Here is a 15,784-nt window from a genome sequence, read left to right as displayed (position 1 = left end):
TGCTTTTGCTCTGGTGTGGTCAGCTGAGGAAGACTAATTTAGGTTCTTATCTGTCCTGCATGTCTGTTAAACCTCAGTGGCATTCTTCCTGCTTCTGGTAAGATTATGGATGAGAGATATGACTCATTGGAGTCAGTGGTGGACACCTAATGAAAAGGGGTATTAAGGCAAACACTGCAGGTTAAATTTGTGAACCACTGAGATACTGAGAGCCCGGTTCCAATTGTAACCCTTAAACAGGGGGACAGTAACTGCAGCTAACAAGCTGTTAGTCATTGTTTATGATGATGCTCAGTAATTACACTGGAAAGTCTCATAATAGGCCATCAAAGAATGGACATGAGCTAAAATCAGATTAGATAAAAATTAGATAATGTTTATAGTTTAGAGAATATTTCATCTATTGAATACTCCAGAAACGTGTTTATTTTTAAAATTATTTATTTTGTATCATTCCACTGGTAACAAATTTATTTTAAAGCATGCAATTCATTCAGTTGGTTACTTTAAAAAAAATCAGATTTTAAGATGATTAAACTCTTACATTTACTTTTTGATGTCAACACAACAAATCAAAAGGACATAAAGAACGATATCCGAGGAATTAAATTCTCTTCAGAGTAATCGCGATCGTAGTATAAATGATAGACCGATATTAACAGACTTTTGTAACCAATAACTGATCAAACAAATAGGCAATCAAGGTGGGTTTTTACCAGAAAAAAATATAATTTATTCTATAAACCATAATCATAATTGGGCTTTCCCTCCATGTAGGACTTGTAGAACACCTTGTAGGTTTCTGTGCTAAACATTGTTGCTTTTACAGTGGGATCCGCCAACATATGTTCAGTCCACTTCTTCAGCTGAGGAGTGCTGTCCAAACAGCTGGAAAGAATGAGAATAGGGTGTTAGTGTGCAAAGCAATCATTTAGATAGGTCTCATTTAATGATTTTTCTAATCCACTTACATGACTTGAGTTTCTAATCTTCATCTTAAAATTAGTTTAGATTACCCAAACATCACCAAAAAGGTAGTAAAGACATTGTTAAAATAGTCCATGTGACTACAGTGGTTCAACCTTAATTTTACAAAGTGACGAGAATAGTTTTTGTGCACCAAACTAAATATGCAAGAGAAGGAAGACACAGATGAGTTCACGAATGATACAGATATACAGAAGGGAAGAATTGACTGAGTAAAGTCAATATTTAGTAGTTGTTGTTTTTTTTGCTTCATAAAATTAAGGTTGAACCACTGTAGTCACATTAACTATTTTAATGATAAAATAGTTTTTTTTTAATCGAGGAAATAATCTTTTAAACCAAATGGTAACATGTCTGACTTTATGTCATCATACCATAATAACATGATTTTTCTTTCTCCAGTGCATTTGCACTTATTAAATGCAAGAAGATAAAAACATACTGCTTCAGATCCATCATCTCCATCCTCTCAAACCACGGCCACATCAGGTAGTCAATCATTGATATTGAATTTCCTCCAAAGAAATCGGTCTTCTTGTTGACAAGGGTCTGACAAAGCCATTTAATACATGAGAAAGCACACGTTTATGCAGTTAGTGACAACTCAACTGAAAAGTATCCCATGACATCTGCTGAACATCAAAAATCATTACCCCACTCAATTATATTATTGATATTCCAACCAACCTCATTTAATTGGGAAAATTTCTCCTTCAGTTCTGCTTCAAGTGCAGACACATCTTCTCCTTTTGCCCTGTTTACAGGGATCTTATAGAAGTAGGGAGTCACCTAAAAAGACCATCCATTCATATTGACGAAAACATGTAATTAATTAAATCTAGCGAAGACTACATGTAATATCCCTGCGGAGGTGCATTGGTATATACCTTTGAGAAATGCTCCAGCAGCATTTTCTGTTGGGCCCTCTCAAACGGGTCGGATGGACACAGTTTCTTCTCAGGGTAGACCTCATCAAGGTACTCACAGGTGATTGGTGACTCGTATACCACCTGACCACTCTGGGTCTCCAGCGTTGGCACTAAACCAAGAGGATTCTTCTCCAGAAACCAATCTGGCTTATCCTTCAAATTGATGTTGATGATGTCGTGTCTACAGTGAAATGCATATTAAATTATTCAAAGGGGCTTTTCTTTTCACTCAAAGCAGTAACAATGTTTAAACATATGGTAAACACTAATGCAAGTTTGTACTTACTTAATTCCCTTGGCATTGAGCACCAATCTTGTCCGTTGGGCAAAAGGACAGAATCTCATGCTATACAGCCGAATATGGTCCTTTGGCACAGGGCCAGGAGCAGCACTTCCTGTGGCACAAATTAAACAAAACATGTTAGACTTGATCTACCTATTGTTGCGATGACATTGATGTATAGTATTAGGAGTCACTTGTAGGCCTACATGTTTCTAATGATGCAAAATATCTTTTCAATAATGTTGTCATCATGCATACATTTTCATGTCCCCATCGTATATTATTGGATATGAAACACACACACACACACACATATTTAAAAACTTAACTTGAAGTCTTTTCATAGACACATGTCCTTAAAGGGGCAGTTCACTTTGAAATTAATTTGATATGTTTTAGCTTACCTCAAGGGCATCCAAGACAGACAACAACGGTTTGACCAAAAAATGTCAAAATTGAAAATGCTGTGGAAACAAAGACACCTACATCTTGGATGCCCTTGAGGTAAGCTAAAACATATCAAAAAATAATTTCAAAGTGAACTATCCCTTTAAATGAGGACACTAACATATTTATAAAAGTTACAGTACAGAGGTCAAAAGGTAAAGCATAACAGAAACGATAAGAGTGAGCATAACAGGACGATAATAAATCAGCAAACTGTGACAGTGCTGATTCCTCGAGTGAATGAAGTAGTAGGCTACTTGTAAGGTTCCGCACAGTCATAAATATCATTGCCAACATGCAGTGGTGATTTCATGAAAGTGCAATGTCATGCTGTTGTCAGCGTTTAAATCAACGTACGCCATATCTGTTATATATCAAGCAAATTCGTGTGTACAATGATATGACTGAAACACCCCGTTTCCTAACATAACAAAGACACATCCGGGCATGTTATGTAGTAGATGTTATATAAATAGTGGATTGTAATCACAACACAATTCTACTCAGTCACAGAGTCCACTAGTTTTAAAAAAGGAAGAAAAAAAAACCCTTCAGTCTCCAGATTGCATTTGAGTCTCTCATGATGATTATTATGTCTTACCTTTTCCAAGACATTTCTGAGATGCTGCCATTATATTAATCAGCGTTACCCAGACCTGCAAATGTTAAAATAAACGGAGAAAAATAATTTAATTTAGGTGTATTTGAATAACTATAGAAGACAGAAATTATTTTAGTAGTAAGTTGGGTAACCCACTTTCTTGCAGAAAGATCATTGCCTAATTTTATAATAAAATCATTTAATTTTTCACTACAACGAACCTAAAGGACGGCGAAACATAATTACTGAAAGGAGCAGTGATACGTACCTGTCTAATTGTATGATTTGTTACAATTTCGGACTAAAATGGGAAGATAAATGGGAAGTTGATTTATTGGAGAGGGCATGTCTTAGAGATCAAATGACTAAACCGCAAACACCTCTTTGTTTCAAAATAAAAGTCCCCAATACAAGATAGAGCTAGTAGGTCTTATTTGAGATGTCGGCTGTAATCCCTGGGTGCTTCTCAATATCCCTCCTCGTCTCCTCGCTCCTCCGTCCTCCCTCCTATGACCCGGAAACCGATCGAGCTCAGCCATCTTGAAGGACATCTTAATTCTCTAATTGCACCGTGAGGAGTCGAGGATCGAGGAGTGAGGAGGCTTCCTGAGGAGTCATAAGCGAGGATACACAAGTGCATCCTACGCGGAACTGTTATGCTGACTAAACGTGACGCACGTGTCAATTCTCCTCCCCCTTCACATCGGTCACAATCATTGTAATTTATACTTTACCTTTGCAGTTTATATAAACCACAAATCTCAAATATTTCAACAGTATAGCCTATCTTTATTATTATTTATTATGAATTTATTAAATAACCAAACTTCAACATCATAAGGGCAGATCCTTTTAGCGCTGCTGATGACACTGTGGAGTGACGCTCGAGTGATCAAGTACTCCAATGTATATAAAAAAGCTTTTATTCGATTCCTCTGTCCTCCTTTCCTTTCCTCGCTTCCTTCCCTCGCGTCCTACAGGGGGTGGAGCTGAGACGCAAGGAAAGGAAGCAAGGAAAGGAAACGAGGATGCACAAATAAGAAATGAGAAGCACCCCCTTATTCCCTTCTTCTCGACTAAGGATCATTTAAGTGTGCAAAGCATAAGGTTTTCTTTTCTTTTTTCCCCTGAAATATAACACCTTGTGTGAATCTACAAAAAACATTTATAATCGTTAATTGTAATGTATTTATTAGTTGTCTTTTAAACACATATTTGTGATGTTTACATGTATTTGCTTACTGACTTGTGGTTGGTTTAATCATAATAACATTGTTGTGCCAACATTTTGACCCTTTGATTTTGACACTTCTCTCTTGCTGCCAAGCCAACACTTTCGCTCCAAACATGAAAAATTATGTTATCAATTCTGTATTGTGTGAGATGGGACTCCTAGCACTCACTATTCACTTTTTAATGCCATTTTCATACAAGTTAATTTGATTATTTGCGTTCTAAATGAAAAGTTTGAAATATACTTTAATGAAAAATTCTCATTAGTATTGTAAGAAAACAATTTTACCTGGGCTACGTCCACATTAATCCGGATACATTTGAAAATGCCGTTTTCGTTTAAAAACGCTCTTCGTCTACATGTTTCAGTGTGGATGAGAAATATATTTAACTTTTTTTCACATTTCCCATGATTCATTTCAATGTGGGGTCATATTGACCCCGAGGATTAGAAGTGTAAACATTTTTTTTTACATACCTTCAGAACAACCGAACCAAGCCCAGTTTTTGTGTGTGTATAGATAATCTATGAAAAGTCACAAAATCTTATTCCACTGAGATGAAGGGAACCTTTTTTTTATTAAGTAAAAGTCGATTAGGGGTCGTATAGACCCCATGACCCGATTGAGGGCTACAAATGAATTACCCATATTCAAATGAATTACCACTCCATTCGATTACTGTGGTTAGAAGAAAGTCTTTTCAAACACAGATAACATAATGGATATCACTTTAATTACTTTGTCATGTATACAGTAAACATGTTAAAACCTAAGTGTTCTTTCATAAGATGCTGTTAACCCATATCTGAAATATCCTCATATAATAATCCAACAAAACAAACTAATATGCAAAATCTTATACAATAGTTTGTGATGAACCGTCTTGTGGGACGCTGATCATCTTTGGATAAAAACATGGTTGAAAATGTGACTTACAAAGGGAATAACAAGGCTGAATTGATGAAACTCACTGATTATATTTCGGCCACTGATGAATTATCACATTCGTTCTTAGCCACCAATGCCTGTTATGAAGATGTCTGTTGACATCACTGCTAAATCCAAAATATAAAAGGACTATGCTGGAAGGTACATATCTGACCACACTTATTTTCTGACTGAAAAAAGAGGAGGGTTTACCTGTGCTCCATGACTAAAGAATTGCACCTTTACCATCCTCATTGTTGTTCTGTTGTTTACTTAGGGCTTCGCACACGTCATAGTATTTCAAAATGTTACATAGCTGAATATGACCAATTTCACTTCGGACATCACACCTTTCCAAACATTCACAGTGAGCCTTTAAAGTGCAGATGCTGAATTACCATATTTAAAAAAAAAAAAAAAAAACTCAACCACCTAAAATGAAAGTAAAATCAGCCCATTTAGAGAACTATAGAGTATGTAAATAAATTAATTTCTGTAGATACACTGCCTGAATTTTGTTTTTAAAGTTGTTGGTTCTGTGTCAATAAAAATGCATCCTCAAAATATATAGAGTTGCTACAGGACTGCAAAATGTGATTTTAACTAAATGCAGACACTGACAAAGAAGTTATTTTATGTTGAACAAATAATACAAGTCAACACAACCCCTAAAAGAATGACTGTTACAATTACTTCCCGTCACAGCGTAAACCATGACTTTACAACCGCTGTGATTTAGCAACCAGGGATTCATATTTAGTCCAACTCCAGTCTTGAGCCTGTGTGGAAGAGAGGGAAAAATGTTTCACCCCAAAGCTGTGAGTTCATTACTGCAGCATATACGTGGTGTCATGATCGATACAGAATTTCATAATGAACTTTCAAGAATTGCACAAAAGTACTTGCCATTATGCTCTCTGATTTCTCCTCAGTGGTTTCTTGCAGTAAACTGGTCAGCTGACTCAAATAGCGCTGGTTCTCCTCGAGTAAATGATTGACTGAATCACTGAAAAAAAACAGCAGCATGTAAAGCAAGTGCTCGCCATCAAATACACTGATCAACTCAGCCACAGTGGCTTAAAACCTAGGATGTTGTGTTACTATCACTACTAGTAGGTAGCTCACTCAGGATTGGAAGAGATATTTACCCCTCGTGTGGTACTTGCAGGGACATGGGTAGGCGAGAGGAGCACTGGGCTTGAGTCTGGTTCCATGTCGACAGTGAGGAGGGCATCTCTACACTCTGACTCACAGAGCTTCGTGTGGTGTTTTGTGCCTAAACACAAACGACATGCAACTACAATTGTTCATCAAGTGGAAAAATATTGTGACAAGTTTACAAGTAGGGCTGAACGATTATGGAAAATAATCTAATTGCGATTTTTTTTTTTTAACCAATATTGCGATTTAATATGCGATTTAAAAAAAAGTTTTTTACCTTCTGTATTAGTGGACAAAGACAAGCAATAAATCATTGTACAGTAGGGATGGGAATCTTTAGGTAGCTCATGATCCGATCTACTTTTTTTCTTATTAATTAATCTTAATAACATTTAAAATATGTATTTAATTACATGTGTAAAAGCACATACTTAAAAAAATAAATGTATATAAAAAATCATTTAATTAAACCAATTACATGTTAAGAATTTTAAATAGGCTATATAAAATAATATAGCTTCAAAATATTAAAAGCTAGTAAATAAAGAGAAACAAAAAAATCATTACAAGCAATAAACAAAGAGTGGTATTTAAAAGTAGGCTATCTGAACGTTTTTCATTCAAGAGCTGGAGTGATTTTCCCCTCAGTTTAGATTCGATAAGCTGCATTCACAATGCACATAACTCTTTTAAAATTGTAAATGTGGTTTGTCCTGTTGGTTTAAGATATAACTGACCGTGTTTACATTAATTTCGCGTCATAAAAGCATTTTGGCATGAACTTTTATGCAATGAGTCGCTCACGGCCGCATGCACGAGCCCTCTTCACAAAGCACGCGTTAGTATTTCAAAATGAAAGCAGCCTTCTCAGTGATTTTCATAGTTTTAATATATAAGCCAACTGCATTCCAAAAGACATAAATAATGCCTCTGTGAAGCATTTGTAAGGAAAATTCCCGCAGGAGAGAACGCACACTGCAAGAGTAACGTTATAACATCAAGCAAAGCGGCAAAACCTGTTCACTGAAGCCCACGAATGTCCTTATAATTCAGTTCAACCCCGAACTTTATGAAATAACGTTACTATGTTTCGGATTCGAGCGGTGTCGTGTGTTTGTGAGTGAGGAAGAGAGAGAGAGCGAGAGAGAGAGAGAGAAAATGGAAGCAAGCAGAACATGCACGCGCAGCGTCATCACGCATCTGTTTAAAGTGTGTATGTCAGGTTTGAAAAAAAATCGCTGCAAAAGATGCTTTAATATTTTTGTGGAAACTAATATAAAAAAAACTTCAAAAGAACAGCATAAGTGAAATTATGATTTCATATAAAGTGTTTTACTACTGTTTTGACAGTAGTGTTTCTTTTGGTTTATGTCTATCAAGTTCCATTGTGACTGAATGATCAGATGGAGTACCGTTAGTTCATTTTATTTCCAGCAGAAATTTTGTTTTGCTACTGTTGATATGCCAGTTACTCATTCTATTATACAAGATTGTGGTCAAATTTTCCACCCCAATACACACTAAACCATAACAATCGAAATGGAATGATCATGTGCTGATCCTGATATAAAAATATCAGGTCCTGAGATATTAGAAGCATGTGACTCACACAGGCAATCTTCAGTAAGTGCCAAAACTCTCTCTGTCTCTTGATCTGCATCTGCATGACAGTGCTGTCTGCCTCCTTGATGCTATCCAGCTTCTTCTCAATTTTAGGGAAGAGGTCGATGATCTTCTGCTTACTCAGAAGGATTTTACTATAGTAAAAGACACAAGGACAACAGTATTTTTCATTTAAAAAAATATCAATTGCATTAGAGATAATAGAAGATAACAGTCCTGTTTAATTGTGAATTGGATGCTTTTTACCTGAGATGTGCATATAGATCCCTTAGTACCCGGTCCTGATTCTGGACAGTCTGTACAATGACCTTAACCATTTCAGAGCTGTCACTGTAGCCATGCTGAGGGTCTGGCACTAGGAGAAATAAAGAACGCTATTTAGTGGCCCAGTAATGGCACTTTTCTATTACCTGTACCGGCTCTGCTCGCCTCGGCTCACTTTTCCGCTCCATTTTCCATTGAAGACAGTACCACCACAAATAGTAAAGACGGCGCAGGAAACTGCCGTGACGTAATCTTATACGCGACACACATCCGCTACCCACACACACAGGACAATGGAGGAAATCAGTGTATGCTGTTTTTGATGTTAAATTTTCCATAATAATAGTAGTAAGTTTAGTAACTCTCTGGCCAAACTATTTAAAAATGGCTTTTAAATAAAAATGGAGTTATTCTGATGACGCAGTGAATAGTGACGATCCTCTCTGACCAATCAGCCGTCAGCATTGTTTTCACGTCACATTTTAGTATCGCCTCAGCTTGCTCAGAACCTCGCCGGAGGTGATACAAAAAAAAAAGTACCCAAAAGCAGGTACAGGTACAACTTTTACACAGTGGAACACCAAACAAAGCCGAGCCGAGTCGTGCTGGTACTGTGTAGTGGAAAAGTGCCATAAGTAGTGATGTCAATTAGCAAGTAATTGGCAACTTGGAATTCAACATTTCAGTATGAGCATGTAAGCCAGGATTGTACTTACTTTTGCATTTTGCCTTCAATTGTCTGTAGAGATCAATTGCGTTCTCTTGCCTGTGATGAGACAAGATTTCATCTCAATAGGTTTAAGATCGAAGCATTTGTGCTGAATGATTATGCATTGCTGAAAGAATATGCTTACAGTTGCTCCATGACATCTCCTTGACGACGAGCATAAGGACTTCTCTGAAGCTCAACAATTTCTGAGTGCAGAGCCATTATTTCCTCATCTAGATGTCCAATCTCTGCCACCTTTAAAAACAAATAAAACCTGTTAGTTGTTGCTAAAACAAATGTCATGTCACATAGCAATACATTTACAAAAGATAATTTACACATACACTACCGTTTAAAAGTTTGGTGTCAATTATATTTATTAATATTGGTATTTTTTAAAATCAACAAGGGTGCATAACATGGATCAAAAGTTACAGTAAAGATTTTTTAATGTTAATAAGATTATCATAACTGTTAAAAGATGTATTTAAATCAGGAATAATTTGGAAAAAAAATTACATATTAAAATAGGAAAGTTCTCCCTTTTGCATGGCACGGCCAAATCGGAAAACACAGAGTTTCCCAGTAGTAAATACAACTTTAGATGCAGTGAATTCTTTATTTAATTTGTGTACATGAAACCTACTGTTAGATCAGGGTGACCAGACGTCCCGAAAAATTCAGGACAGTCCCGAAATCTAAGCTGTTGTCCCAAATCCGGCCCTAATTGTCCCGAAAATTATGCTAAAGCAAAATCTTAGTAGTTATAAAACATTCTAAACTGTCTGTGGAGGTTGAGTCATCCAGTCAGCCAGGTCTAATGTCAGGTTACACAAAGCAAATCATATACACAATTATTTCGTTTTTCTATTTAATGACCGACAATTTAGTTGTAAAATTCATTTTGGCATAAGGCTTATTAGCGTTTCTGAGGTCTGATTTACTAACACGATCTCATAAAAGTGCGTATCTATAGCACTTTTTATATTTTATTTCTCGTGCCATTTATATGCCAAAAATAGTTTTTGCGTGCACATGATGCGCACTGTAAACCCCTTGGGTAGGATTAGGATGTGGCGTGCATGCGTATTGGTATTACACACCATAAAATGTGTATCATAAGCACGTAAAAACATGAGATTGTACCTGTATCTCATGTAAGTGCGTATCTATAGCACAAATTTAATTTCTTGTACCATTTATATGCCAAAAATAGTTTTTGTGTACATATTATACGCAGTTTACGCATGCTAACAGTTTTTTTCTCACAATGACATTTGAGTTTATGATTTTAATGTTGTTTTTTGTGGCAGACTGAAGACTAATGACAAATTGTTGATCTTTGAATAAAAAAAAATGTTAAGGTTCAGGTTTGAAATTCATTACCTTTTATTATAGGCTATGTAGTCTAATATGATAGTGGGCCTACATCTACCCCAACCCATTCCCGAATTTTAGCCATCTCATCTGGTCACCCTAAGTTAGACTTAACTGAAAATCCTGACGTGCACTTTTTTTTCCCTCAAGTGTATGTTTGTTCTATTGTTCTGTTTACTTGTCTTAAGTAATATTTTCAATTTATGCTAGTTAGGCTAGTAGTTTTTGCTGTGGTATCAAAACTGGAATTGCGAATTTCACTGCTATCTAAAATTTTGTGTCATAGCCTTATTTATTGCATGGGTAAAAAACAACGAAAACAATTACTATTTTAAGTGAACATTTTGGCTGAGCAAGTTAAAAAAAAAAAATCACTGCACAGCACCTGTACATATGCAGCAGCCTTCTCTTCATTTTCTTGCCAAGCCTTCAGCATCTTTTCAGAAGCTTCAGAAAGAAAGAGGTTGATTTGGTTATTATCACTACTGTGATTAAGTTTTTTTGACTATTCAAAAACATTGAGCACATAAAAACATACATATGCCGTACTGCATCTGGTCACTATATTTCTCCAAGTCATACTGTATGGTGCTTTTAAAAAAGTCAAGCTTTGCTTTCAGCTGCTGGGAAAACGAAAACATCATGTTTTTGAATTTTGTAAGGTTGGTGTTGTAGCGAAGAAGGCTCAACCTGCAAACACAAATATAACATTGAATTATGAGTAGATAAAGTCCCAAAGCACAAGCTATGCACATTAATGAGCATGGTAATGTAATGCACGTACATGGCTGCACGTTGACCCTGGAAGAGGCGGCTGTAGTCCTCTCGGAGGCCACAAATGTAACTAACGGCCTCACCCCAAACCTTCTTAAGGGTACTCAGAGGGAGCTGAGTTTTGGTTTCCCGCACTAAAACAGAAAAATGGGTGGAGACTTTATTTGAAGTCCTACTGAAAGTTATCAAAGTGTGAATAAAAAGTAAAAAAACAACAACAACAAAAACATAACCTCCCGCAAGCAAAATGATCCATAAAGAGGCAAATTTCTTACCGATAAAGTTCACACTCTCAGGAAGTGTTCTAGCTGTTAGAGGTCCCGAGTACTTGGTCAAGCTCTTGTCAAACAGATATACAATGTAGCTGTCCCATCCTCTCTAATGATTTGAGGAAAAAAAACAGATAAGAGTAGTAAATTGTTGTTGATTTACCAAAACATTCTTTTGGAGAATGAGAACACATTCACGAGGCCATAAAATACTTACTACTCCATCTAACACACACTGTGCAGCAGGTTTCCTGGGATCTAATGTGACTCCTGTTTCCTGCAAAAGCTCTTGATTCAAAAGTTCGATTTTGGTCTCGCCTTCAATCCTCTGTTGCAGAGGGTGGAGCCCTTCATCCGGGCTAAGCAGAAAGGAGTGAACCTGGGTCGTAGTCATGTTTAATACATGCACAACCTACAAAACAAATCATGTGTCAACTCCTTTTTGCTACTTATCTTTGTCTAAGACCTCCAATGATTTTCTATCCATGACAAAACAACAGGAGGACACCACTGATCCACTGAACTAAACAGATATACTTTCTTCAGCATATTGCAATAATACAAGATATAACATTTTAATATATATATATATATATATATATATATATATGCAGTAATGGCTATTTCAAACCTTCATGTTCAGTATTTGTTCTAGAATAGCAAAGCACTGGGGCTGTTTTGTGTCTGGATTCAATCCTCCTCCCCTCTGTACTGGGTCCCACTTAAGCATCAGCTGTAGCAGCCCCTCCAAGGGATCCAGTAGTGTCCTGCAGAACCAAAAACAATTGGTCAACCCAGAAAAAAGGGTAACAGCAATTCAAAAGCAAGGTCTTTTGGTCTCTTTAAAGGCTACCTGCTCAGATTGTTGGGGTACGGAAGGTGGGTGGAAAAGCGGACCTCGCCATTCATATCTTCCACAGCCATTATGTCCTTAGGACCTTTGTTTCGTACTTTGCTTGTCCTAAAAAAAGCAAATATGCTCTATTTTAGCTATATGAATGGAGTCCATGTGAAGGTAAGATATAAGCATTGTGATATAATCTATATGCAGATTAGCAGGACATATACCATTGCACAGGCTGGAGATTGTGAAGAAATGGACGAAATCCACAGCAACACTCAAAGATCATGGTGCCAAAGCTCCAATAGTCCACAGTGACTGTGTATGACTTGCCTTCAAAGAGCTCTGGAGCCTGAAACAAATGACATGATCTAATCAAGATATATAAATGTATTAGGAAAATAAATACACAGATATACAACCCCATTTCTAGAAGAAAACAAAGAAAATATTTCCAATATTTTGAAAATATTTCCTGTTGTATTTGGTAAATATAAACTCATTTTTATTTTGATGGCTGCAACACAATCCCAAAAAGTTGGGACAGAGGCATGTTTACTGCGGTGTAACATTACCTTTCCTTTTAATTACACTTTTTAATCATTTGGGAATTGAGGGTACTAATTGTGGCAGTTTTGTCAGTGGAACTTTTAACCCAATCTCGACTGATACAAAATAGTCAGTGGTCATCATGGTCTGATTCTCCTTTTCATGACGGGCCACACATTTTCAATAAGAGACAGATTTGGACTACTGGCAGGCCAGTTAAGCACATCCTCTCTATGGTGTGCAGTGTCTACAAAACCATTCTGTTGTAGCACATGCAGAATAAGGACTGGCATTGTCTTGCTTTCCAGGAAACATGTCATGGTAGCAGAATATATGAAACATGGTATGTCATAATGGCAGGGTATGTCTCTGTAAAGTCCCAATATATGCCTCCATGTAAATGGTACCTTCACACATTTGCACTGATGCACCTCCATACCATGGAGATGTTTGCTTTTTTTTTGCTAAAGATGAGCTCGGGCCCAGAGAACTCGGCAGAATCTCTGATATATACAACAAAACAACCCAAAAAATGGATCCAATCTATTGGTTTCAGTCATACTTTCAATATGTTTACAAAACTGAACGATAGTGCATGTTGAATTGTGATAATCGGCTTTTATCATCACTGATTAATGCAAAAACGTACCAGATATTGTAAAGTCCCCACAAAGGAAGTGCATAGGCTCCCCTGGTCCAGGTCTTTGGCGTAGCCAAGGTCGATTATCTTGTGGACGAGCTGCAGAGACATCAAAATAAAAGATCTGGTTGGAAAAGGTGTATCTTTATAACAAGAATCAAACTACTAAATGGCAAATACCTTTCCACTGATATCTTGTAGAACAATATTCTCTGGCTTGAGATCTCTGTGAATAATCTTATTTTCATGAAGGTATTGGATTCCAGAACCTGTTGAAAATAAAATATACTGTTTTACTTACCACCCTTAATGAGTGATGATAAAATCACAAAAAAATATCTAAATAACAGTTTTAAAATGACACATTACCAACATCATTGAGTAGTGCTAACACTTCACTCTCTTTTAATCCACAGCAATTTTCTGGTTTGCTCAGTAACTACAAGAAGGAATACAAGGAACAGTAATGAGTTATAAATGTCAATAGAAGGCACATGAGACATGAATGATGCCAGCAAAAGTCCCATTGTCACACACACACCTTTCGAAGGTCTCCCTTGGAACAGTATTCCATAGCTAAAAGTGGTAAATCATTCAAGGCAATGTGCATCATCTCATCAGGCACATCCTTTGCTGTCACCACATTAAGGTGCTTCAGCCTGAAAAGTGGGATGAAAAGATGACAAATTAAATAAGGCAATAATATATACAAACACATTGTACACAAGTACATTATTAAAAATTTTCATATAAACATTTGATTGCCACAGATGTACACACTTTTTCATAATCTGGATCTCCCGACTCCATCTGTCTTTGTTTTTTGCATTAAGTTCAAGGCGACAGAGCTTCACAGCAATTTTTTCTGAAGATTCCTGCAAGCAATAATAGTATTGAGAGTGAACAATGGAAAACATTGGCATTTCCTTCATCTTAAAGGGCAAGATAACTGGCCTACAATAGGAAAGAGCAATGAACACAACACATATACAATAGTTAGTAGTGCAATACCTGATTCTGATACAAGTAAACATGGCCAAATCCTCCAGTCCCCAGCCTCTCCTTCATAAGCCATGACCCACAGACCTGATTCTGTCTGAATGGGGGTTTTTCCATCTGTACACATCAGTAATACACCTCATAATTTATATTAATGCACAACTACTGGCATTCAACACTGTCACGGATACTCGTGTTTGATCAGGATGCGGGCCCTAATTAGAGGCGTTTGTGATATTCTTTAATGTAGATAGCATAGATGATGATCCATACGTGAAATACTGTTATTCATGTCATATGTAACGTTACCTTGATACAGGGATACAGCTAGCAGGCAAGCTAATACAAAGTGTCAGCCTGGTGACTTACCTTGCGTCTGTTTGTGTTTCTAACTTGCTTGAACCGACCACATCTGACGAGGTGAATTGTGGAACCTGTCAAACGAACGTATTAATCCACAGGAAACAACAAAGCTATCCATTTCATCCTTACACGAGCTATCAGGTCGGATGTTAGATTTGCTAACTGGCTAACTAGCTACACGTAAACAACTCGATGTGAAAAATTAGCCTGCAGTCTTACACGCCCCCAAATGTCAGCTTTCCATAACACCAGGCACGATAAAACGAGGAACAGCCCGCACCTGAAAATCAAAACAACTAAATCTTGCTGTCCTAAAAGGATGATACAGTAGCGCTGACTTGCGCACTTGTGTGAAAACTGTTGTTGACGGCGACCACGCCAGTCAGCTGCTACTCCAGTCAAAATCGAAACAATGTCCGCGCATGCGCGGTGCGTTAGGCACTGCCTCGGTTTCATCAGCGTTGATCTTCTTCTTCTTATTTGTATTATTTAATGGTGAACATAGTTGGCGAACAACTTTTTAACTCAGCGTTGATCTAGGATCAATTTGTCATTTAACCAATGCCATATAGAGAAAGACAAAATAAAGTTAGTGGAGCTCAGGTCAGTTACTCGTGTAAATTTTTTTTAGATCTCCAAATCACAATTTGTAAATTCTTTCTACGCGATCACTACATCATGATTCAGTCTGACGTCTGAGTCTATAATATTATGAGTCTATAATTTGTATTCCTATTTCTTATTTCTATTTCTATTGATGTAATTCCAATAGATTCTCACTAATTATTATTTTTTTATCTTTTAAA

The 15,784-nt window shown here is 36.9% G+C and overlaps 2 protein-coding genes across 4 annotated transcripts; both read right to left on the bottom strand.

The window, feature by feature from the left end:
• Positions 1-423: 423 nt before the first annotated feature.
• LOC120479445 (glutathione S-transferase omega-1) lies at positions 424-3,646 on the bottom strand. The gene is made up of 7 exons (XM_039671877.2): positions 3,516-3,646; positions 3,248-3,302; positions 2,203-2,311; positions 1,875-2,097; positions 1,675-1,776; positions 1,430-1,536; positions 424-888 (listed from the first exon to the last, which is right to left on the bottom strand). Exons 2-7 carry the CDS (start codon positions 3,276-3,278, stop codon positions 738-740), a joined length of 723 nt encoding a protein of 240 aa, XP_039527811.1. The 5' UTR covers positions 3,279-3,302; positions 3,516-3,646; the 3' UTR covers positions 424-737.
• Positions 3,647-6,028: 2,382 nt separating this feature from the next.
• Positions 6,029-15,373, bottom strand: chuk (component of inhibitor of nuclear factor kappa B kinase complex). 3 transcript variants are annotated; one of them, XM_039672397.2, is made up of 23 exons: positions 15,259-15,373; positions 14,985-15,049; positions 14,628-14,732; positions 14,397-14,491; positions 14,158-14,275; positions 13,986-14,055; positions 13,797-13,885; positions 13,626-13,715; positions 12,655-12,779; positions 12,440-12,547; positions 12,218-12,353; positions 11,804-11,998; positions 11,593-11,695; positions 11,328-11,451; positions 11,082-11,233; positions 10,929-10,990; positions 9,312-9,421; positions 9,174-9,223; positions 8,440-8,548; positions 8,180-8,327; positions 6,558-6,685; positions 6,316-6,415; positions 6,029-6,188 (listed from the first exon to the last, which is right to left on the bottom strand). In XM_039672397.2, the coding sequence occupies exons 3-23, from the start codon at positions 14,730-14,732 to the stop codon at positions 6,129-6,131; spliced, it is 2,277 nt and encodes a 758-aa protein (XP_039528331.2). In that variant the 5' UTR covers positions 14,985-15,049; positions 15,259-15,373; the 3' UTR covers positions 6,029-6,128. The 3 variants fall into 3 exon arrangements, with proteins under 3 accessions (XP_039528331.2, XP_039528330.2, XP_039528329.2); XM_039672396.2 differs by having other exon boundaries at positions 15,198-15,350; XM_039672395.2 differs by having other exon boundaries at positions 14,985-15,294.
• Between the last annotated feature and the right edge of the window lie 411 nt (positions 15,374-15,784).

Source organism: Pimephales promelas, chromosome 11 (assembly GCF_988280905.1).
Source record: "Pimephales promelas chromosome 11, fPimPro1.hap1.1, whole genome shotgun sequence".
Classification (NCBI taxonomy): Eukaryota; Metazoa; Chordata; class Actinopteri; order Cypriniformes; family Leuciscidae; genus Pimephales; species Pimephales promelas.
This window is presented reverse-complemented; position numbering and strand designations above follow the sequence as displayed.